At 40.8% G+C, this 24,752-nt stretch overlaps 1 protein-coding gene across 8 annotated transcripts in view; it reads left to right on the top strand.

The window, feature by feature from the left end:
* Positions 1–21,565, top strand: part of HPS5 (HPS5 biogenesis of lysosomal organelles complex 2 subunit 2) — a 44,503-nt gene extending 22,938 nt beyond the window's left edge. For 3 of the 8 annotated variants that reach the window (XM_058546097.1, XM_058546094.1, XM_058546095.1), the window contains 9 exons: positions 419–496; positions 793–1,370; positions 4,496–4,616; positions 11,769–11,924; positions 13,265–13,384; positions 14,569–14,682; positions 16,102–16,208; positions 18,631–18,901; positions 20,761–21,565. In XM_058546097.1, the coding sequence (XP_058402080.1) occupies positions 419–496; positions 793–1,370; positions 4,496–4,616; positions 11,769–11,924; positions 13,265–13,384; positions 14,569–14,682; positions 16,102–16,208; positions 18,631–18,901; positions 20,761–20,821 (1,606 nt within the window). In that variant the 3' untranslated portion in view covers positions 20,822–21,565. The other 5 variants (XR_009220821.1, XM_058546098.1, XM_058546099.1 and 2 more) reach the window with 5 other exon arrangements.
* Positions 21,566–24,752: the final 3,187 nt, after the last annotated feature.

The raw sequence follows: 24,752 nt of genomic DNA, 5'->3' as shown, positions 1-24,752 counted from the left end.
GCACTCTAAATTCTAGTCCAGAGGAAGAATTGGGTGTGAACACCTTACTACCTTTCTTCATGCTCTTTCTCCCAACTGCAGTATTTTTCCCCCGTTTTTCCTGATACAAATACCACTTCCTCAGGAAAGCTTCCCTTGATTGCCTAGTCCGAATAATGATTCTTTTTTCTGTGCTTTCATAGCACAATGTTTGTGCTGCTCTTTGACATTCATTTCATTTTCTTTTATATTACAGTTTGTCGTTTGCATGCCTTTCTTTCTGACTAGAGTTTACTGATCTTGAGGCCTTGGACCATTTTTTCTACTCATCTCTTTGTCTCATGTAACCTTAACTACGACACCTGCCACTTAGTAAGCACTTAGAAATATTTGTCTAAGGAACCTCTAGTCCCCTCTAACTCTTTTCACACTTTTCTAGGGGAGAAAAAGAAGTAACTGGTCAACCTCCAGAAGAAGATAAGCTCCAAGAGCTCAAAATAGCAACAGCAGAAGCAATGTGAGTATTTATGGATGAGAAATTTTATAGTGAATAGGAATGGCTTTTTGAGATCATCAGTAGTGGTCCAGAGACGATGTGGGGCAGAGGTAGTCTCATTTGCAATTGAAATTCAAGAATTAGTACAAAGTTAATGTTCTCTGTATTGTCATCTTACTGAGATAATTGTTAAAGAGTTAAAGAGTAACATTTATTCCAGATAAGTATGTTGTATCTGTTAGGTTTATTTAGCATGAAATAATTTGTTTCAAAAAAACATGTGAAACATAAATTTCATATTTGTCTGTCTTGTGTAGGACCAAGCTACAGGACCCACTGGTTTTATTTGAACCCACATCTCTGAGAATGGTTTTACAGGAGTGGCTTTCACAGTTAGAAAAAACATTTGCCATAAAGGATTTTTTAGGCATTTCACATACTGGCCACTCATCCATGACCCCGAACCAGGATGTCCTATTGCTTGATGAGTCAAAAAAGGGGATATTAGATGACGATAATGAAAAAGAAAAAAGAGACTCTCTCTGCAACGAAGAAACTGTGGATCAAACAGCATGTGAATCTGTGAATACTCTGAGGGAGCCCTTGGATGACCTCTTTCGAGTATCTTCTCCATGCAGCATAGCAAACGGTCTTCAGAAGGACTTGGCTGAATTGACAACATTGTGTTTGGAATTAAATGTATTGAATTCTGAGATGAAAAGCACAAGTGGACATGTGGACCACACTTTGCAACAGTGCTCTCCTGAAACTCTGGCTTGTCAGTTCCTAAAGAAGTACTTTTTTCTCCTGGACTTGACAAGAGCAAAGGAGAGTATCAAGCTTAGTTACACTAACAGTCCTTCTGTTTGGGATACTTTTATTGAAGGATTGAAAGGTAATAATCAGATTGCCTTACCAAGGATAGAAATTAGTATAGAGGACAATAGCATCTTGGCATTTTTGAGTTAAAAAAAAAAGATTTAAGTAGAAAGTCACCTGTGTTCTGGTCAACTTCCATTCTGTTTTCCACTCAATTTAATTTTTAATAGTTCATTAAATGTTGCTTTGATTTGCAACCGTATTATAAGAAATTAGTTTTATTTCTCTCCCAATCATATTCAGAAAATGATATAGCAATATTGGAGAAGTTGGGGTTAAAGTAAGATTTTTATAAATGCAAATATATAAAAACAAGAAAATCCCTCATGTAACTTACTAATATAGAAATAATATATACCATTTATTGAATATTTACCGTGTGCCAGATATTCTGCTAAATACTTCACAGGCATCATCTCCTTTTATCTTTACAGCAGCCTTCAGAGTAGATGGTGGTATTTCATTTAATAGGTGAGGAAACTGAGACAGATTATAATAGTTAAGTAGGCTAAACTGCTGTAATAAATATCTCATAATAATTCAGATATAAAAGAGGTTTATTTCTTGCTCACATTCCAGTCCAGGACCTGTTCCAGGTTAATGGGCAGCTCTCTTCCCTGTGATAATCCAAGGTTCCAAGTTTCTTCGTTTGTTTTTTTGAGCTCCTTCCTCCTTTGGGCTTGTGGTTGAGATCCGGTTGCTATGTCCAGGAGAAAGCATGTGGAAGGGGCAAACATGTTCTCTTATAGGCCTGGCCTGGTGGTGGCTTACGTCTCTTCTGTTTACATGCCATTGATGGGAATTGTATCACATGGCCCCACCTACCTGCAAAGGAGACTGGGACATGTGACCTATCCAGGAGTCTAGAAGGAAGAGAGTGGATATGTGTGAAGAGCTCCCTAGAGATTTTGGTTGACAGCCAGTAGTCTCTACTTCACACTTGATTGAAGGTCACACTGTTTGTCATCCTTATATGGAAACCAGCTCTCATACCCCAGAGAAATACATGCCCTTTCTGCTGCATAGTCCCAGGTTGTTGAAGAGGTGAATTTTCTTTTTTCTTGTTTTTTTGTGAGGAAGATCAGCCCTGAGCTAACATCCATGCTAATCCTCCTCTTTTTGCTGAGGAAGACCGGCTCTGTGGGCCGGCTCCGTGGCTTAGCGGTTAAGTGCGCGTGCTCCGCTGCTGGCGGCCCGGGTTCGGATCCCGGGCGTGCACCGATGCACCGCTTCTCCAGCCATGCTGAGGCCGTGTCCCACATACAGCAACTGGAAGGATGTGCAGCTGTGACATACAACTATCTACTGGGGCTTTGGGGGGGAAAAATAAATAAATAAAATCTTTAAAAAAAAAAAAAAAATGACCGGCTCTGAGCTAACATCTATTGCCAATCCTCCTTTTTTTCCTCCCCAAAGCCCCAGTAGATAGTTGTATGTCATAGTTGCACATTCTTCTAGTTGCTGTATGTGGGACGCGGCCTCAGCATGGCCGAAGAAGCTGTGCGTCGGTGTGTGCCCGGGATCCAAACCCCGGCCGCCAGTAGTGGAGTGCGCGCACTGAACCGCTAAGCCATGAGGCCGGCCCGAGGTGAATTTTCTTAATTGAAAATTCTGCTTGAATAAAAGATGCTGTGTTTCTAACAATTCACTTAGATTTGAAGCAAACTTTTCATTCATTTCCAAAAGTGAATAGTTACAAGTAGAGATACATTTTTATATAACTGACTTAAAGATCTTTTAGTTTTCTAGAAACATGGATTTATGGTTGTGATTCTGCTTCAGTTTACATTTAGCACTTAAAAGCATAAGAAATGATTTCATTTTCCTTTTCAGAGTTGAGGTAGACTGTCTTTTATGTGAAATAAGAGAAGTTATTTCTCTTGAAATAGGTTCAAATGTTTGACATTATTACTTACTGGAAATTTGCTGTATCTGTCTCTGTTATGTGATCATACCCAACCCTGGTCACGGGAAAATAGCAGAAAAGAGTCTCCATCAGCCTGAATGGTTGTTAGATTATTACCAGAGCTGGATGGAGCAAGCGTGATGCGCGGTTTGAGATGATGCAGCTGCTTGCTTGAATTTCTGAGGATGCGTTTGGCTTGGCTCCCCCCAAGTCAAAGCTTTCCCTCACTTCTCAGCTCTAAATGGTGGCCTCCTCCTCTGATTCCTTTAAGTACTGACTGCCTGACACAATCAAATTGGAAATAACGAAACTGATTGGGAAAAAATGATTTTTTTAAAAATAGATATATCAGAAATTGAAGGTTGGCTTTTTAGAAATGGTCTACTGAACAGGCTGCACCTTTCTAATGATGCTGTAATTGTGGAAAACAGCTTGTGGAACTGTTCTTTGAGGTTGGTTGTCAGAGCCAGTTGAAAACTACTTGAAAAACCTCGTTTTACTTTAGATTCATATATATATTTTTAACTACCAGTAGTTTTAACTAGATCATCAGTCACTGTGTTTACCACACTTGGCTTTAAATGACTTGGCTATTCCCAAAAGTCAAATCTTCCTTCAGAAGAAGAAGATTTGCTATAACTGATGTTTTTGAAAAGTAGGGCAAATATTTTTAAAAAATTGATTTAATTAAATTTAATGAATTTATTTTGCTTTAAAAGATGGAGTAGGGGCACTGGTTCTAGAAAAACACTGAGGAATTTGGCTTTGATGGCAGATATATAGTTTATATATTATAAAATATATATTATATAATATACATATTATATTATATATATTATACATATATTATATATTATATATATTATATAATATTATATATCATATATAATATATATATTATATATATAAAATATATAATATTATATATAAAATTAATGATGTAAATTATTTATATACACACATATACATACACCCTTTTCAAGGATAATCACGTATGTATTGGTTCTCTGTTCCTTTGTCTTATTTAAAACTTTCAGTATGCTTTGCCTCCCAATTTAATTTTAGGGTCCTTAAGAGTAGAGGTTGTATCTTGTTCTTTGCCTCTTACAATGCTTAACAAACACTGGGCCTTGAACACAATAGGTTCATGACTAGTGATTGTTGAATGAATGTGTTCATAAATTGAATATTTATAGCTATGAGATGAAGGGAAAAGGGTGTGCTTTCTCTTTCAGAAATGGCCAGTTCCAATCCCACGTATATGGAGATGGAAGAAGGAGACCTACCAACAAGATTAAAGTTATTGGATGACTCGGTCCCTTATGACAGTCCTTTGTTAATTGCTTATGCTACCCTGTAAGTTGTACTATATGTTGTTTCTATGAACTAAAGCACATGCAGTTTTTTTTGTCTTAGTCTCTAAAGTTTTACTCAGTTGTATGTTGGGAAGCTTCTTGTTAGTGTATTTATTTATTTTTTCTAATAAATGCTTTGATAATGTAACCAAGTTGTATCATCTCACTGAAGTTGGAGGCTTACGTGTTTTGTTTTTTTGTTTTTTGTTTCTTTATTGATGTCATAATAGTTTATAACATTGTGAGATTCCAGTTGTACATTATTATTTGTCAGTCACCACGTAAGTGCGCCCCCTTCACCCCTTGTGCCCACCCCCCAACTCCCTTCCCCCTGGTAACCACCAAACTGTTCTCTCTGTCCGTGTGTTAGTTTGTATTCCACATATGAGTGAAGTCATACAGTGTTTGTCTTTCTCTGTCAGACTTACTTCACTTAACATAATACCCTCCAGGTCCGTCCATGTTGTTGCAAATGGGACGATTTTGTCTTTTTTATGGCTGAGTAGTATTCCATTGTATATAAATATACCACATCTTCTTTATCCAATCATCCGTTGATGGACACTTGGGTTGCTACCACATCTTGGCTATAGTGAATAATGCTGCAATGAACATAAGGGTGCATAAGCCTCTTTGGATTGTTGATTTCAAGTTCTTTGGATAAATACCCAGAAGTGGGATAGCTGGATTATAAGGTATTTCTATTTTTAATTTTTTGAGGAATTTCTATATTGTTTTCCATAGAGGCTGTACCAGTTTGCATTCCCACCAGCAGTGGATTAGAGTTCCCTTTTCTCCCCATCCTTTCCAACATTTGTTATTTTTTGTCTTAGTAGACAAAATAGTAGATTATAGCCATTGTCACGTGTAAGGTGATATCTTAGTGTAGTTTTGATTTGCATTTCCCTGATGATCAGTGAAGTTGAACATCTTTCCATATGCCTGTTGGCCATCTGTATATCTTCCTTGGAAAAATGTCTGTTCATATCCTCTGCCCATTTTTTGATTGCGTTATTTGTTTTTTTGTTGTTCAGTTGTGTGAGTTCTTTATATATTATGGAGATTAACCCCTTGTCAGATATATGATTTTCAAATATCTTCTCCCAGCTGGTGGGTTGTTTTTTCGTTTTGATCCTGGTTTCCTTTGCCTTGCAGAAGCTCTTTAGTCTGATGAAGTCCCACTTATTTATTTTTTCTTTTGTTTCTCTTGCCCAAGTAGACATGGAATTCGAAAAGATCCCTCTAAGACTGATGTCAAAGAGTGTTCTGCTTATATTTTCTTCTAAGAGTTTTATAGTTTCAGGTCTTACCTTCAAGTCTTTGATCCATTTTGAGTTAATTTTTATGTATGGTGCAAGATAATGGTCTACTTTCATTCTTTTGCATGTGGCTATCCAGTTTTCCCAGCACTGTTTATTGAAGAGACTTCCCTTTCTCTGTTCTGTGTTCTTAGCTCCTTTGTCAAAGATTAGCTGTCCATAGATGTGTGGTTTTATTTCTGGACTTTTAGTTCTGTTGCATTGATCTGTGTGTCTGTTTTTGTACCAGTACCACGTTGTTTTGATTATTATAGCTTTGTAGTATATTTTGTATGTGTGCTGCCGAAGTGAGCACTTTGTAGTATATTTTGAAGTCAGGGATTGTGATGCCTCCAGCTGTGTTCTTTTTTCTCAGGATTGTGTTAGCTATTCGAGGTCTTTTGTTGACCCATATGGATTTTAGGATTCTTTGTTCTATTTCCATGAAGAATGTCATTGGGATTCTGATTGGGATTGCATTGAATCTGTGGATTCCTTTAGGTAGTGTGGACATTTTAACTATATTTATTCTTCCAGTCCATGTGCATGGGATATCTTTCCATTTCTTTACGTCATTATCGATTTCTTTCAATAATGTCCTATAGTTTTCATTGTATAGGTCTCTCACCTCCTTGGTTAAATGTATTCCTAGATATTTTATTCTTTTTGTTGCAGTTGTAAATGGGATTGTATTCTTGAGTTCTCTTTCTGTTATTTCATTATTAGAGTATAGAAATGCAACTGATTTTTGGAAGTTGATTTTGTATCCTGCAACTTTGCTGTAGTTGTTGATTATTTCTAATAGTTTTCTGATGGATTCTTTAAGGTTTTCTGTATATAAAATCATGTCATCTGCAAACAGTGAGAGTTTCACTTCTTCATTGCCTATTTGGATTCCTTTTATTCCTTTTTCTTGTCTAATTGCTCTGGCCAGAACCTCCAATACTATGTTGAATAAGAGTGATGAGAGTGGGCACCCTTGTCTTGTTCCTGTTCTCAGAGGGATGGCTGTCAGTTTTTCCCTGTTGAGTATGATGTTGGCTGTGGGTCTGTCGTATATGGCCTTTATTATGTTGAGGTACTTTCCTTCTATATCCATTTTGTTGAGAGTTTTTATCATAAATGGAGTTGGATCTTGTCAGATGCTTTCTTTGCATCTATTGAGATGATCACGTGGTTTTTATTCCTCATTTTGTTGATGTGGTATATCATATTGATTGATTTGCAGATGTTGAATCATCTCTGTGTCCCTGGTATAAATCCCACTTGATCATGGTATATGATCTTTCTAATGTATTCCTGTATTCGGTTTGCCAATATTTTGATGAGGATTTTTGCGTCTATGTTCATCAGTGATATTGGCCTGTAATTTTCCTTCTTTGTATTGTCTTTGTCTGGCTTTGGTATCAGAGTTATGTTGGCCTTGTAGAATGTGTTAGGAAGTGTTCCATCTTCCTCTGTTTTTTGGAATAGTTTGAGAAGGATAGGTACTAAATCTTCCTTGAATGTTTGGTAAAATTCTTCAGAGAAGCCATCTGGTCCTGGACTTTTATTTTTTGGGAGGTTTTTGATTACTGTTTCAATTTCTTTACTTGTGATTGGTCTATTCAGATCCACTATTTCTTCTTGATTCAGTTTTGGGAGGTTCTATGTGTCTAAGAATTTATCCATTTCTTCTAGATCGTCCAATTTGTTGGCATATCGTTTTTCATAGTATTCTCTTATAATCCTTTGTATTTCTGTGATATCAGTTGTGATTTCTCCTCTTTCATTTCTAATTTTATTTCTTTGAGCCTTCTCTCTTTTTTTCTTGGTGAGTCTGGCTAAGGGTTTGTCAGTTTTGTTTATCTTCTCAAAGAACCAGCTTTTTGTTTCATTGATCCTATCTACTGGTTTTTTGGTTTCAATTTCATTTATTTCTGCTCTAATTTTTATTATTTCCCTCCTGCTGACTTTGGGCTTTGTTTGCTCTTCTTTTTCTAATTCTGTTAGGTGTAGTTTAAGATTGCTTATTTGGGATTTTTCTTGTTTGTTAAGGTGAGCCTGTATTGCTATGAATTTCCTTCTCAGGACCGCTTTTGCTGCATCCCATGTGAGTTGGTATGGTGTATTTTCATTTTCATTTGTCGCCAGATATTCTTTGATTTCTCCTTTAATTTCTCTAATGATCCATTGGTTGTTCAGTAGCATGTTGTTTAGTCTCCACATCTTTGCCACTTTCCCAGCTTTTTTCTTGTAGTTGATTTCTAGTTTCATAGCTTTATGGTCGGAAAAGATGCTTGTTATGATTTCAGTCTTCTTAAATTTATAGATATTTGCCTTGTTTCCCAACATATGGTCTATCCTTGAGAATGTTCCATTTGCACTTGAGAAGAATGTGTAATCTGCTGTTTTTGGCTAGAGTGCTCTATATATATCTATTAAGTTCATCTAGTCTAGTTTTTTGTTTAAGTCCACTATTTCCTTGTTGACTTTCTGTCTGGATGATCTATCCGTTGATGTAAGGTGGGGTGTTAAGGTCCCCTACTATTATTGTATTGCTGTTGATATCTCCTTTTTGGGTTGTTAAAAGTTGCTTTATGTACTCTGGTGCTCCTGTGTTGGGTGCATATATATTTATAAGTGATATGTCTTCTTGGTGGAGTGTCCCTTTTATCATTATATATTGCCCCTCTTTGTCTCTCATTAGCTTTTTTATCTTGAAGTCTACTTTGTCTGATAGAAGTATGGCAACACCTGCTTTCTTTTGCTTGCCATTAGCTTGGAGTATCGTCTTCCATCCCTTCACTCTAAGCCTGTCTTTGTCTTTAGAGCTGAGATGTGTTTCCTGGAGGCAGCAAATTGTTGGGTCTTGTTTTTTAATCCATCCAGCCTCTGTGTTTTGATTGGGGAATTCAATCCATTCACATTTAGAGTGATTATTGATATATGACGGCTTAATGCTGCCATTTTATCGCTTGTTTTTCAGTTGTTATGTATTTCCCTTGTTTCTTGTTCCATGTGTTTTGGACTGCTAATTCAGTTTGGTGGCTCTCTATGATGGTATTCTCAGTTTTATCTTTATTTATCATTTGTGTCCTTGTACTGATTTTTTTTTTTTAATTTTTTGTTTATTGCAGTAACATTGGTTTATAACATTGTAAAAATTTCAGGTGTACATCATTGTATTTCTATTTCTGCATAGATTACATCATGTTCACCACCAAAATACTAATTACAACCCATCACCACACACATGTCCTTGTACTGATTTTTTGTTTAGTGGTTACCGTGTGGTTTGTATAAAAGATCTTGTAGATGAGATAGTCCATTCCTTGATAGCCTCTTGTTCTCTTAGTCTAAACAGGTTTCATCCCTTTCCTTTTCCCCTTCTAAGTTGTTGTTGTCACAACTTATTCTGTTACGTGTTGTGAATTTGTGGTTAAAACGAAGTGATGGTATTTATTTTTGGTATTTTCCTTCCCTTTATCTTTAGAGTGATAATTAAGTGTTTGCTAATCTGTTCTAATAGAGAGTTGCAATTTTCTGATTTTGTCTGCCTATTTATCCCCTTGCTCAAGGCTTTGTAAACCCTTCCTTTCTTTTTTTTCAGGTATGAGGGCCTTCTTGATCAAATCTTGTAGGGGGTGTCTTGTGGCAATGAACTCCCTCAGCTTTTATCTGGGAAAGTTTTTATTTCTCCATCATATCTGAAGGATATTTTCGCTGGATATAATGTATTTGCTGAAAGTTTTTGTCTTTCAAAGTTTTGTATATATCATTCCACTCTCTCCTAGCCTGTAAAGTTTCTGCTGAAAAATCTGTTGAGAGCCTGATAAGGCTTGCTTTGTAGGTGATTCTCTTCTGCCTTGCTGCCTTTAATATGTTTTCTTTGTTGTTGACTTTTGCCAGCTTTATTAATATATGCCTTGGGAAGGTCTTTTTACATTGATGTAATTAGGAGTTCTGTTGGCTTCTGTTACATATAATTCCAGCTCCTTCTCCAGGTTTGGGAAGTTCTCAGTTATTATTTCTTTGGACAAGCTTTCTGCTCGTTTTTCCCTCTCTTCTCCTTCTGGAATACCTATAATCCTTATGTTGCATTTCCTAATTGAGTTGGATATTTCTTGGAGAATTTCTTCATTTTTTTTTAGTCTAAATTCTCTCTCCTCCTCCACCTGAAGCATTTCTGTGTTCCTATCCTCCAGATTGCTAATTCTATCCTCCATATTGTCCATTCTGTTGTTTAAGGACTCCAGATTTTTCTTGATCTCATCCGTTGTGTTTTTCATCTCTAACACTTCTGTTTGGTTTTTCTTTATAGTTTTGATCTCCTTTGTGAAGAATTCCCTCTGTTCAATAATTTGGTTCCTGATTTCATTGAACTGTCTTTCAGAATTCTCTTGTAGCTCGTTGAGTGTTCTTATGATGGGTGTCTTGAATTCTTTTGTCACTTAGATTGTAGATTTCTCTTCCTTCAGGATTGATTTTTGGGTGTTTGTCTTTTTCCTTCTCATCTGGAGTATTAATAAATTTCTTTATACCATTTGATGGAGTGGATTTGTGCCAGCCTGTAGTGATAGTTTCTTGACGCAGGTTCCATCTCCTGCCACTTCGGGGTGGGGGCAGCAGCTGTGTAATCTGATCCCTCCGCTGCGATCCCTGTCAGCTGTGCTTTCTGAGTGTGGGTCACTCCTTGGTATCGCAGCAGCCCTGTGGGGTCTCTCATCTAATGCGAAAGTTGTCATGCGGGGGGCTTGGGGCTGTTGTCACCTGCTTCCACAGTCCCGCCAAGTTGTGCTCCCCACTTTGGGGCTGCAGCAGTACTATGGGCTTTCGTGGGAGCTGAAGGCTCATTCGGTTTCTGCTGTCCTCTGCTCCTAGGTCGCACCAGCTGTGGTGCTTGGTGGGTGGGACTTCCCTTCTGGGACCAAGCCAAAGCCACTCCCTGGGACCTGGTGGGATTGTAGATTCTCCCACTGGATGAGAGAGTAATCACATGGGGGCTCAGGGCTACCGCCACCCGCTCTCACAGTCCTGCCGAGACACGCTTCCCCTCTTTGGGGCTGCAGAAGTACCATGGGTGTTCACGGCAGCCGGGAGCTTGTTTGCCCGGACTGGGATCTCAGCTACCCTCTGCTCCTAGGTCGCACCAGCCTTTGTGCTTGGTGGGCGGGGCCTCCCCTCTGGGACCAAGCCAAAGCCACTCCTTGGGACCTTGGTGGGATTGTGGTTTCTCCTACCAGACAAGAGTAATCACACGGGGACTCAGGGCTACTGCTGCCTGCTCCCACAGTCCTGCTGAGACACGCTTCCCCTGTTCAGGGCTGTGGCAGTACTGTGGGCGTTTGTGGCAGCTGGGAGCTTGTTCACCTGTGGGTCAGCTCAGCTACCCTCTGCTCCTAGGTCTCACCAGCCTTTGTGCTTGGTGGGCAGGGCTTCCCCACTGGGTCCAAGCCTGCACTGCTTTCTGTGGGTCGTGTGGCCCTGAGGGCTCTCCCACTAGACGGGGAAGCAATCACACGGGGGCTCAGGGCTGCTGTCATCTGTTTCCACAGTTGCTCTGAGGCACGCTCCTACCCTCGGGGCCACAGTGGTGCTATGATTGCTCTACCCAGGAAAGTAGTCGCATGTGTGCTCTGGGTGTCTGGGATCCAGAGGGTGCTCACCTATCTCTGCCGCCTCCCCTGGGGTAGTCCATCCACCTTCAGATCTGTAGCTGCTCGGGTTTCTCAGGTGGCCTGGTGTGCTGTGTGGGTGTCCTCTGCTGATCAGGGAATGTCCTTTTAGTTGTAGTTTGAAGGGGGAGAGACGCAGGGAACAGCTCACTCTGCCATGTTGCTGACGTTACTCACATGTTTTATTTTTAAATGCAGATTGTATGAGAAATTTGGGGAATCTGCCCTTCGAGCCTTAATCAGGTTTTACCCATCCATTTTGCCTTCGGATGTCATGCAACTTTGTCGTCATCATCCTGCTCAGTTTTTGGCCTATTTAGACAGTCTGGTGAAATCAAGGCCTGAAGATCAACGGTGAGAAGGGGGAAATATTGCACTCTCTTTTCTTATGGTAGGGCATTGTTGCTCTTGTATAAGCAGTTGTAACATTTTTACTATCAACTGCTACAGGCTTGAGGTCCCTACCATGGAAGAGAAGGATTTTGGCAGTCACGTCCTGTTCTTTCACAGTTCACAGCACACACCACAAATGTGCACATTCTGCACTTCCCTTCCCTCCCTCTCCCTCTCAGGGATTTTCGGATCATCAGTGTAAAATTAAACCCCTGTTCCAAGGCCTAGGCTAAGACAGCTCAGCTTCCTTATTGTCTCTGCTGGTGAGTGTATTTTTTTTTTTTTTTTTTGTGAGGAAGATCAGCCCTGAGCTAACATCCATGCCAGTCCTCCTCTTTTTTTGCTGAGGAAGACCGGCTGTGAGCTAACATCTATTGCCAATCCTCCTCCTTTTTTTCCCCAAAGCCCCAGTAGATAGTTGTATGTCATAGTTGCACATCCTTTTAGTTGCTGTATGTGGGACGCGGCCTCAGCATGGCCAGAGAAGCGGTGCCTTGGTGCGCGCCCGGGATCCGAACCCGGGCCGCCAGTAGCGGAGCGTGTGCACTTAACCGCTAAGCCATGGGGCTGGCCCATGGTAAGTGGATTTATTGCCACCTTTTTATTGACGATATCCCAGCTTTTTGTGGGTGGATCTCAGTTCCAGCTCTTCGGCCTCTTTTTAGGCTGAGGCCTCATTTCCTCTTTCCTCGTGACCGTAAACACCTGTGCCCCTTGGTTGTTGAGCCTGGCCACTTCTCCCTCCGTTTCTCCCTCTGTTTCACATTGCCATACTGTTTTTTTTTGTTTTCTGTTTTTTTTGTGTTGTTATTGAGGAAGATTCTCCCTGAGCTAACATCTGTTGCCAATCCTCCTCTTTTTGCTTGAGGAAGGTTAGCCCTGAGCTAACATCTGTGCCAGTCTTCCTCTATTTTGTATGTGGGTCACTGCCACAGCGTGGCTGCGGCATAGTACAGGTCCACGCCTGGGATCCGAACCCATGAACCTGGGCCGCCAAAGCGGAGTGCACCAAACTCAACTGTTATGCCACCAGGCTGGACCCTCCCCGCCATACTGGTTTTTGTTTCTCTCTCTTTTTTCTTTTGTCCTTTGGTATTTTCTTTATTATCTTGGGGCTCAACTATTCACTTAAAAGGCTATTAGATTTTCACCAGTATTTCTAGACATTTTGTAGCAGAAGGGTTTTCAAATTATTTCATCTGCTATATTGATCCCTTAATAACATTTTCTTCACATCCTCACATCTTATGCTTCCTTTCTCAGCATGAAGATTGGTGCTTTTTCTCCCAACTTTCTCTTAGGCCATCCTTCCTCGAGGCCCTTCTACAACCAGAGTCTTTAAGATTGGATTGGCTGCTTTTGGCAGTGTCCCACGATGCTCCCCCAAGCACCAGCACCATGGACGATGAAGGAGACCCCAGGTATGGAAAGAGTCCTCTTTCGAAGCTCTGATGTTCCTTTAAAGTGGAATCAGTTTATTCACATGACACATTCTTGGCTTACTTCAGGAACAGCTATGGAAGAGACTGACCCAGTCATAGTAGTAACGAGATTGAGTGTGCTTCTTAGTGCTTCTGAATACTTGATGAGTCACAGACCCTGTAAGAATCTGATGGGGTCTTAGATTTTCTGTTCTCTCAGAAAAACGCACATCCAGGCAACATTTGCACATGATTTCAGAGAATTAGGCTAACACCCTGAAGCTCTCTCATGGGCCCACCTGAAGAGCCCTTGGTGATTAAGGCTGTGTTAGAGGGAGAAAATGGTGTGTGTTTGTGGTTTCTTCCTGGAAATTGCCAAGGGATTTCCAACCGTAACCTGATTTAGGATTTTTTGAAAAAATAGGATTCATAAAAAATACACTTGTTTTATTTATTTATTTACCTACTTATTTATTTTTTTTGTGAGGATGATCAGCCCTGAGCTAACATCCATGCCAATCCTCCTCTTTTTTTTTTGGTGAGTAAGACTGGCCCTGAGCTAACATCTATTGCCAATCCTCCTCCTTTTTTTTCCCTTTTTCCCCCCAAAGCCCCAGTAGATAGTTGTATGTCATAGCTGCACATCCTTCTAGTTGCTGTATGTGGGACGCGGCCTCAGCACGGCCAGACAAGCGGTGCCTCGGCGCGCACCCAGGATCTGAACCCGGGCTGCCAGTAGTGCAGCGTGCGCACTTAACCGCTAAGCCATGGGGCCGGCCCCAAAAGAATACACTTGTAATGTATCAGAAATACTAATACTTATAATGTATCAGAAATGTGATTTCCTCCAGGAGAAGCTTTTTAAAAGCCCCTTAAATGCCTATCGTTTATACCTAGACCATGGTCTGTTAGGATATACAATGGCTATCTGTGAGTGATGGAATTATGGGCTTTTTTTCTTTTGCTTTTGATTACCTAAAATGTCTAATTTAAAAAAATGAACGGGTATTTGTTATAGGAAAAATAACTATTTTTAATTTTTCGAAAGCCAGGTAGAAATGTTTGAAAATATAATAATATTGGAACAAATATAATTAAACTCTGTTCTTACCTGTTAGATGACTAATAAGCATTTTGTAGAGTTTATTTCCTGTCTAGTGTACTGAGAGTTTTTCATTTCACAGGCCTCATTCACACTTGTTTTCCTGGGGTTATAGTCAGCTGATCCTTCATCTAATTAAACTCCCTGCGGATTTTACAACCAAAGAGAAAATGACTGACATCTGTAGGTCTCATGGGTAAGTGAGAATTTTCTTAGAAGCTGAACTTAAGATTAGAGTCATTTTAGTTAATAACTTTGTAGTTAAGGGCCTGAATTGATATGCTTTATCATTTGGGAATTCTCTTTGCTACGTAAAAGTACTTTTATCTTTAAAGTGATAGTAAAGTAAATATCTTTTTCCTTTAAAATGTTTACATGTTTTTTCTTTGTGTAGAAGAGACTGGCCTTGCTGATTCCTCTCTCCTCCTTCTGCTTAGTTGTTAGCCCCAGTTCTCAGGCCTGTGGATGGCATTGAATTAAGCACCAGACTATGTCATGCAAGTTATAATTGATACAGGGTTTCCGAGAAGGGAGGGATCAGAAAGGGCTCAACAGAATAGCTGGTGAAGGACTCAGGGACGGGCTGAGACTTTGGAGGTAAGCCCTGTAGGCTGGGGAGGATTTGTATTTGTATAGGAGCCAGAAGGAGAGCAGGTTAGGTGAGAGAAACAGCAAGAGCAGGGGCCTGAGAAACTGACATGGCTTTATCCATACCACGTATTAGTTATTTATTGCCTAAGGATGTTATTTTGGGCCTTCACCAGGATTACAGTCTTTTGGAGATAGGGACCCGAGTCTTCTTTTCCCTCATAATGTCTAATTCATACAGTGGTAGGTACTTGATACATATTTTCTCACTGATAATGGGGGACAAGACTGGCCAGGTGGTGGATGATGAGATCATATAGGACCCTGAAAGGGAGTCAGAAGAATTTAGTTATCAGCAGAGACCTTTTTAGACTTTTTGGTACAAAAATGACATGATACAAATGGAGCTTTCTGAAGATCATTTCTGGTGTCATACGTGAGAAGGATTGGAGACAGGAAGGCCAGCTGGGAAGGTGTTGCAGTAGTTCAGGTATGACTGAATTGGTGATTAGCAGGGCAGCAGAGGGAGCACGTCCAAGGGACATTTCAAAGGAAAATGCAGTGGGACTTGTAGATATTGGATATAGCAAATGAAGGAGGGGGAAGGAGAACTTCCAAAGTTTCCATATTTGGGGGAGAAACATGCTAATTTTTTATTGAATCTTAAAGTTTATAAAATGTATAAGCTTAAATATCTCATAATTGGCGTTTGGCCTCCAATGTCAGTATTTGTCACTAGCTTTTACTTTTTTTCTTAAATGCCCTAGATCAAGGCTGTCTAATAGAACTTTCTGTGATAATGGAAATGTTCTACTGCACTGTCCAATATGGGAGCCACTGTCTGCGTGTGGCCACTGAGTACTTGAAATATGGATTGGTCAACTGAAGAACTGACTCTTTAATTTTACTTACTTTTAATTAATTTAAATTTAAATAGCCACCTGTGGCCAGTATCTACTGTATTGGACAGCACAGCTCCAGATAAATTCACTGCCTCTTTTGCTTTCTTCAACTTTGGTCTCTTTAGTTTCTGGCCAGGATATCTTATGCTCTGTTTGGAGCTGCAGAGAAGAAGAGAGGCCTTCACCAACATTGTGTATCTGAATGATATGAGCCTGATGGAAGGGGACAATGGTAAGTAAATCCCAGTTGGTTACTCTTGGTTGTGGTATTTTAGAATCACTCCAGAATTTTCAATAAGGAAATTCGATAAACATTTCAATGACCATGTATATAATTCAAGCTAGCTGTCAAATTTGTGGAGTATTTTTGATCTGTACCACTTGGTATATCATGAAATCATAATTAGGAATAAAGTACAGGCAGGTTTTCTATATAATGAGAGCCTACGTGTGTTAGGCTCTATGCTAGCTGCTTTTCCATATGCTGTTTAAATGAGATAACAAACGCGTGGGATAGTTACTATTACTTCTGTTTTACAGAAGTTGTAACAGAGGCCCAGAAAAAGGACAATTGGTTTCCCCAAAGTCATACAACTAGTTAATGTCGGAGCTGGGGTTCAGAGCCAGGTCTGACTTTCTCTAAAGTATGTGCTCAGGTTCTTATCTCCGCATCATGTTGCCTTTTTACACAGGCAGAAGTTAGAGAGCGGTAAGATGAACTTGAAGTAGAGTTGCAGTCAGATTCCCTAAGCCTTCCTGTGTATTTAGATACTTTTTTTTTTTTAATTTTAATTTTCATGGATCCCACACAGATACAATAGCCATCCGAAGGTAAAGACTTGACACTGATGTCTGAGGTCTGAGAGCTCCTCCTGCACTAGAGCAGTGGTCGTGGTCTGTGTTACACTGTCGTTTATTCATCTCAGTGCAGAGACGCCAGCAGCGTGACATCGGGATCCTTCGTCCAGCAGTGTGACCTGTGGGTGTGGGGAGGCAAAGTTAGCAGGGAGCAGGGAAGCCAGGTGACTGGCAGGGGTTAGCTTCAGCTATAGCAATCATTAGTGAGATCATTATTGTTTCAGAAATGAAACAAGTGGGCCGGATGGTTTTGTAGGATTAGAGCTATAGCCATGCATTCACTTCTGAAAAATAACCAGAGAAGTTCAGATACAAATGGTTTATGTTTTTAAAGTTACAACATGATGTTTGTTATAGAAAAAAATGGGAAATTCAGGAAACATAAAGAAAATAAATATCCCTAAAATCCTCCCTGTCCGGATAAAAGTACCCTTGATATTTTTTTACTATAATTACGACAGCTGTTCTTACCCTTGGTGTATTAAATGGGGGTCTTTTCTTGACCCTTCTGTCTCTTCATAGCTCATGTTAGTATCATTCTCCGAGGCGTGGTGATTTTACTGGAAAATATATATATCTTATATCCATGTACTTCCTTTTGCTCCTCCACCGTTACCCTGGTCCTAGCGACTTGCCTAGACTGCTGCAGTAACCTCATAATTGGTCATCTAATTTCCATTCTTGCTGACCTTTAATTCATCTTCCTTACAGCAGCCAGAATGGTTCTTTTAAAAAAAAATTGGATTACGGGGCTGGCCCGGTGGCACAAGCAGTTAAGTGTGTGTGCTCCGCTGCGGCGGCCTGGGGTTCGCCGGTTCGGATTCCGGGCGCAAACCGATGCACTGCTTGGCAAGCCATGCTGTGGTGGCGTCCCATATAAAGTGGAGGATGATGGGCACGGATGTTAGCCCAGGACCAGTCTTCCTCAGCAGAAAAAAGAGGAGGATTGGCAGATGTTAGCACAGGGCTGATCTCCTTACAAAAAAAAAAAAAAAAAAAAAAATTGGATTAAACTCATTAAACTCAGAATAAAAGAATAAAATCTAGATTCTTAAGCTGGTCCCTGTAGGCCTGGCCCTGTCATGTCTTTCTCACTACTCACTACTGCCTTTGGGCACGATAGGCCTTTTTTGAGTTTTGAACTCACCAACTTCTCTCCTGTGTAGAGATGTCTTCCATGTTTCCTGTGTCAGAAATACAAGCTCCTTCACCCTCCGTTCCTGATGCCCACCACCCCAGGTTTGCACATATGTGGGCCACATGCACATGCTCTATAAGCTGGTTTCATCTTCAGCTGTCTGTTTAAACGTCGCTTCCTCATAGAGCCCTTCTCAGATCCCCCCAAAAACCTGCCATTCTTTTTAATGGTTCCTTGATCTTTTCCTTTGTAGCACTTAGCACAGTTTATAAGTATAGATATATGTATGTGTTTGTCTAAGTCCTGTCTCCTTTACTAGACTGTAAGCTCCACAAGAGGGCAGGGATCGTTATGTCTGATTTGTTCCTAGTGCACATCCTGTGCCTGGCATAGAGGTGTCCTGGGTACTTACTGAGTGGGTGAGTGGGTGAGTGGGTGAGAGAATTCTGAAGCTAATTTTGTGGCTTCTCCGTATCATGAACTATTTATTCAACAAATGTTCAGGAAACAACTTGGTGTTCGGGTGATGAGATTATGTTCTTCAATATTTTTATGTTTTGATAGTAAACGTTTTCACCAACGGTTTTGACTGTCTCCTGTATGCAGGCAGAGTGCTAAGAGTGGTCAGAGCCAGCCTGGTTTCTGTGTGTTTGTACAGGTTGGATCCCAGAGACGGTAGAGGAATGGAAGCTTCTCCTACATCTCGTACAGAACAAGAGCACAAGGCCAGCCCCCAAGAAGTCACCAAATGGGAACTTCAGTGATGGGCCTTCCCCCATCAATGTGGAGAACGTGGCGCTCCTGTTAGCTAAGGCCATGGGCCCAGATCAGGCCTGGTCACTGCTACAGGAATGTGGTCTGACCCTTGAGCTGTCAGAGAGGTTTACCAGAACCTGCGATATTCTGAGGATTGCTGAGAAAAGGCAGAGGTAATACCTGTCTGTCATGCCATTGTTATGCCCTCTCCATAGGTGCTTGGGGAATATAGAACTGCACAGATTTTCAGAGGTGGACAGGAGTATAGAGATCATCCAGTCCCAGCCCCTTGCTAACAGATGAGGGGCTTGAGACTCATCTGTTGATTAAGGTGAATAAGGGAAGAGGCTAAAGTAATATTTCATTCATCATTATGACCAAGAACTGTTTGAATTAAGGTCAATACCCAATTTAAGAATGTTATTGGTACCAGATTCCTAATTGTCTCTGTCAGGTTTTATTTTTTTAATTGTGGTAAGATACAGATAACATAAAATTTACCATCTTAACCATTTTTAAGTGTTCATTTCAGTAGTATTAGGTATATCCACATCATCGTGCAACCAGTTTCCAGAACTTTTTCGTCTTGCAAAACTGAAACTCTGTACCTATTAAATAGCAATTGTTCACTTTCCCCCTCTACCCAGCCCTAGCAACTATCATTCTGTTCTGCTTCTATGATTTTAACTACTCTAAGTACCTCATATAAGTGGAATCATACAGTGTCTTTTTGTGATTGGCTTATTTGACTTAGTTTAATGTCCTCAGCGTTCATCCATGTTGTAACATGTATCAGAATGTCCTTCCTTTTTAAGGCTGAATAATATTCCATTGTGTGGATATACTACATTTTATTTATCCATTCTTCCATTGATGGATACTTGAGTTACTTCCACGTCTTAGCTATTGTAAGTAATACTGCTATGAACATGGGTCTATAAATATTTCTTTGAGACCCTGCTTTCATTTCTTTTGGGTATGTGCCCAGAAGTGGAATTACTGGGTCATATAGTAATTCTATTTTTAAATTTTTTTTTTTTTTTTTTTTTTTGCTGAGGAAGATTGGCCCTGAGCTAACATCGGCTGCCAGTCTGCCTCTATTTTGTATGTGGGTCGCTGTCACAGCATGGCTGCTAACAAGTGGTGTAGGTCTGCACCCAGGAACTGAACCCAGGCCACTGAAGTGGAGCGCACTGAACTTAACCACTAGGCCACCGGGCCAGCCCCTATTTTTAATTTTTTGAAGAACCTCCATACTGTTTTCCATAGAAGCTGCACTGTTTTACATCCCACCTGCAGTGTCCAAGAGTTCCAATTTCTCCACATCCTTGCCAACACTAGGTATTTTCTGTTTTATTTGATAATAGCTATCCTAATGGGTGTTTGGTGATATCTCATTGTGGTTTTTATTTGCATTTCCCTAGTGATTAGTGATGTCGAACATCTTTTCATGTGCTTGTTGGTCATTTGTATACCATCTTTTGAGAAATACCTATTCAAGCCTTTTGCCCAGTCTTTAATTACATAATTTGTTGTTGTTGTTGTTGTATGAGTTCTTTATATAGTCTGCATATTAACCCTTTATCAGCTATATGATTTACAAATATTTTCTATTCTGTTAGATGGGATGCCTTTTCATAGGATGCCTTTCCACTCTGTTGTGTCGTCGTCGTCTTTTTTTTTTTTTTTTCCGCTAAGGAATATTAGCCCTGAGCTAACATCTGTGCCAGTCTTCCTTTATTTTATACTTGGGTCGCTGCCACAGCATGGCTGACAAGTGATGTAGGTCCACGCCCGGGATCTGAACCCATGAACCTGGGCCACTGAAAGGGAGCGTGCCAAACTTAACCACTAGGCCATGGGGCCAGCTCCTCTATTGTGTCTTTTGATGCACACAATCTGTGTTGTGTCTTTAGATGCACAAAATCAGTCAGCTTTTTGAATCATCTAATTCCCTGTGAGTGTTTAAGTTTTCTATGAAGAATGAACAATGACAACTAAATTTGCTTGTTTTTTTTCTTTGGGATTTCAGAGCCTTGATACAAAGCATGCTTGAGAAATGTGATCGGTTCCTCTGGTCTCAACAGGCCTAGTGGAAGAAGATTCAGCAGGATGTCATGACATTTTGAGAAAAACTGAATCATGCTCCTGAGCCTTGTTGACAACGACAAATGCAGGCATTTGTTGTTGATGGAAAGGCACTGCTTGACAGCCCTGCCACCTTACCAGGAGTACTTTTGTCAGTGTCTATAGCCTCCGCATCATGGCTCAGTCTGTGACCTCAGTGTTTCTCAGCCAAAGTTGAGTGTTGAGAGGAATCCGCCCTTGTTTGCTGAAGTGAAGGCTCTGGAGGCAGAATGTGACTGTTCAGCCGTGCAGTCCTTGTTCTGAGTGACCATTATTTGCTCTTCGCTAGTGTTTTGGGGAAATTCTTTTCTTATTGTGACTCCCATGTAGGGAGCAGAAGTCTGTCCTCCTGATCACATGAAGACAGATAATGTAATTGACAGGAGTTGAGTTTTTTTTATATCTTGTCTGAGATAGTTGAGAAATTACTGAAATAAGACCTGGTATAATGGGATTAACACGTAAAATAAGTGAAACACTGAAGGTTCAAGTTAGATATTTAAATGAAATGGCCCCATATTTAAATTGAGCTAATTAAGATTTTTTTCCAGTATTTGACATTTTTATTATCTGAACTTGTATACAGCTAATTTATTTATTACTGGAAATGTCTTATCCCTAATCTTTCCTAAACAGAGTAGCCCAAAGGAATTGTGCACTTTTAAAAATTAGTTTTTAAAGCCATAATAAAGGCAGACTGAGTACTAACATAGACTGCAGCAAGTGCTAGTGTTATTTAAGCCATGAAATTAGATCACCATCTGTCAGGCTCCTGTACATTTACATAGCATGTTCTAGTAACAGTGAATGTAACATCTGATTAAAGTGTTCATTTGAATAGAATATAGACATGAGGGCTATTGTGAGCAATTTGCAGGAAGGTGTGGTATGGGATAAACTCCATGGGAGTAAAATAAGTGTTGGATACATTGAATGATTCTCTTCTCTTTTTCATCTGTAACATAGCCGGGTAACTATAGACACAAATTGCTGTCATGACATTTGGATATGATGTAACTGGATGGGTTGAAGATACTGTGAGAGAAAGGAGGCTTTACAAAGCTTCTTAGAATTTTGGGAAGTGTGGAAAAACCAACAGTTCTGGTCACCACTTCCAGTGTGTGATAGTAGGGGGGCACAGTGATTCCCCACACCGAGCAATTCTCTGACACTAGCTGGGTGTCCTGCGAGTCAATCAACTCAGTTCTGAACTGCCTTTCCAGTGACAGCATCAAATTCCACAGGTTAAGGGCTCAGTCCCACAAGACTGCCCTCTGCTTCAGATACCAGTAGCAAGTCCAGGTTGTCATCTGTGCTTATGATCGATTAATTTGCTAGGGCGCCTCACAGAACTCAGGAAGCCAGTTTACTCACTAGATTACCAGTTTATTATGAAAGGATATAACTCAGGAACAGCCAGAGGAAGAGATGCATAGGGCAAGTTATGGGGAAGGGTGCAGAGCCTCCATGTCCTCTCTGAGCACCACTCTCCCTCATGTGTTCACTAACCTGGAAGTTCTCTGAACCCAGTCCTTTTGGGTTTTCATGGAGGCTTCATTACCTAGGCATGATTGATGAAATCATTGACCAGTGGTGCTTGAACTCAATCTCCAGCCCCATTTCCCTCCCTGGAGGTCAGGGGATTGGATGGGGTGGGGGTGGGGCTGAAAGTTCATTGATTGGCTTCGCTGGTGTTAGTAATTTCACCTCACTCCAGTGGGACTCTGACCCATATTCGGAGGAGCTCTGAGGAGGGGTGCATGGGTGGGCCTCACACCCACAATCTGTCCCTTCCCTGGAGGGTTCTTTCTGGTTCAGTGTTGTGAATTTGAAACAAAACCAAAGCTGAGTTTGAAGAGTGCAAGCTTTATTCAATGGCCAAAGAATGGAGAAGTGGGAACTAAGTTCACAGATCAACTTCTCAGCTCTTGGGGCGATTAAGCAGCTGTTATAAGGGGTCAAGGTAATGAAGGGGAGGAATATTCATAGGTATGTGGGAAACTAGACAGACTTTTCAGGGGAAAAGGAGTGACACCTCTTTTCTTTCCTTATGTGGTTATATCCTGCTGTTGCCATGGCATTTGTAAACTGTCATGGTGTTGGTGGGCGTGTTCCACAATATGGTAATATATTCCAATGAACATATAATGAGCTGTGGGGTCTATGTCAAGTCAGACTGCCATGTTGCCTCAACTAGTTTTAACTGGTTTCAACTATATGTCTCAGCCGTGTCCTCTTTCCTCTTGTTGTGGTTTCATGTAAGTTAAAGAGAACATGTTAGGGTTGTTCTGAGCAGGGTTGTGGTTAATGTCTTATATGGCCAGGGGCTAGGGTAACACTGGCAACCAGCTATCATTCCTAAGTCACCTCATTAACATAGCAAGAGACCTTTATCACACTCCTCATTTAGAAAATTCCAAGCCTTTAGGAGCTCTATGCCAGAACCAGGAATGAAGGCCAAATACATATTTCTTATTATAAATCACAGTATCACACCTTCCCACCAGCATCAGCTGTATTTTTACTGTATTGGATCATGTTGAATGTGAGTCTGTGCTAAGATAAAGATCGAGAACCCTCCCTTCACCGTCTGTCAGCTTCTGTCATTGCACAGTGACCGCGCGAAAGGGAACCCAGAGGAAATCTCAGGAGACAACCTGAACTGCACAACTGTGCAATCACTTCCCGACAGAGCTTTCTAGGGCATGTTACAGCAATCCTCATTGCCAAAAGGGTACAGAGACTTTTCCAGTATTACCAAAAAAAAAAAAAAAATCACATCATCTGAATTTGTTTTCCGAGGCAAACAAACCAGAAAAAAAAAAAAATCCCATTCATTTAAACATTTGAATTTGAACGGTCTGCTTGAGTATTAGGCAGTGTTTTAAAACACAACTTGTATCTTTCACTTGCCTGAAAATGCTGCACAGACTGTGATTCATGGTGGCCTCGCTCACCTTTGTGTCCAGACCTGACCCTGTGTAACAGGGCTACAGGGAGCACAGCAGCTGAGAGCCTGGGTTCTCAGGCAGACTGTCTGACTTTGAATGTCTGCTCTTTTTCTCAGTGACCTTGGGGAGGTTACTCTGTTTCAGTTTCCTCATCTGTAAAATGGGGCTGTAGCAGCACTCAGGGTATTTTGAGGGTTAAATGAGAGAATGAACGTGCAGCATGTAGACTGGGGTTAGAGCTCCCTGGTAGTGACAATTAAATCAGACTGAAGTGCAGAGAGCAGCGCCCATGACATGGTCTGTGGGTGAGTGTTAGCTGTTGTTTGAGAGGTTTGGACCATCTTTCACCCAGTAGTGATCAGACCCATGTAAACTGGTTTATAAGAATCAGAATGGGAAGACCAAGACTGAAGTTAATAATTTCCTTCCTTGCATGTGTTAAATTTGTCAGTGCCCTGGTCTGGGCTCCAAACCTTGTAGTCATCCCTGCCTCTTCCCCCCCCAATCCTCATTTCCAATTATCAGGTAAATCCTCTCAATTCTACGTTGGTGGGGGTGTCCATTAGTCATTTTTTTCCCATTCTCTATTGCCTCCAGCCCACCTTCTCATTGCTTCTTGCCTAGACAGTTGTAGCCGTCTCAGAGACCTTTCTTTCCTCACCTTTAAACCCTGCCCTCCCCACTCCACCACTAATCTCAGCACATGAAAACATGAGCAGCCTGTCAGGGGCCACGAGTCAGGGGATTCACAAACTGCCACCCACCAGAATCACTCCAGACCTTGTGAAAGATACAGATCCCGGAGGTCATGCCCCAGATCTGGACTCTAGATTTAAGGACGAGTTTAACCTCCTTCAACTTGCCTCTCCCCACACTGTTGCCAGATTTAGATGCAGAGTTATCCTAGTTCACAGATGAACCAAGGCCCCTGAGAGAGAGATTGTCT

The sequence above is a fragment of the Diceros bicornis genome, chromosome 7 (genome assembly GCF_020826845.1).
Source record: "Diceros bicornis minor isolate mBicDic1 chromosome 7, mDicBic1.mat.cur, whole genome shotgun sequence".
Taxonomy (NCBI): domain Eukaryota; kingdom Metazoa; phylum Chordata; class Mammalia; order Perissodactyla; family Rhinocerotidae; genus Diceros; species Diceros bicornis.
This window is presented reverse-complemented; position numbering and strand designations above follow the sequence as displayed.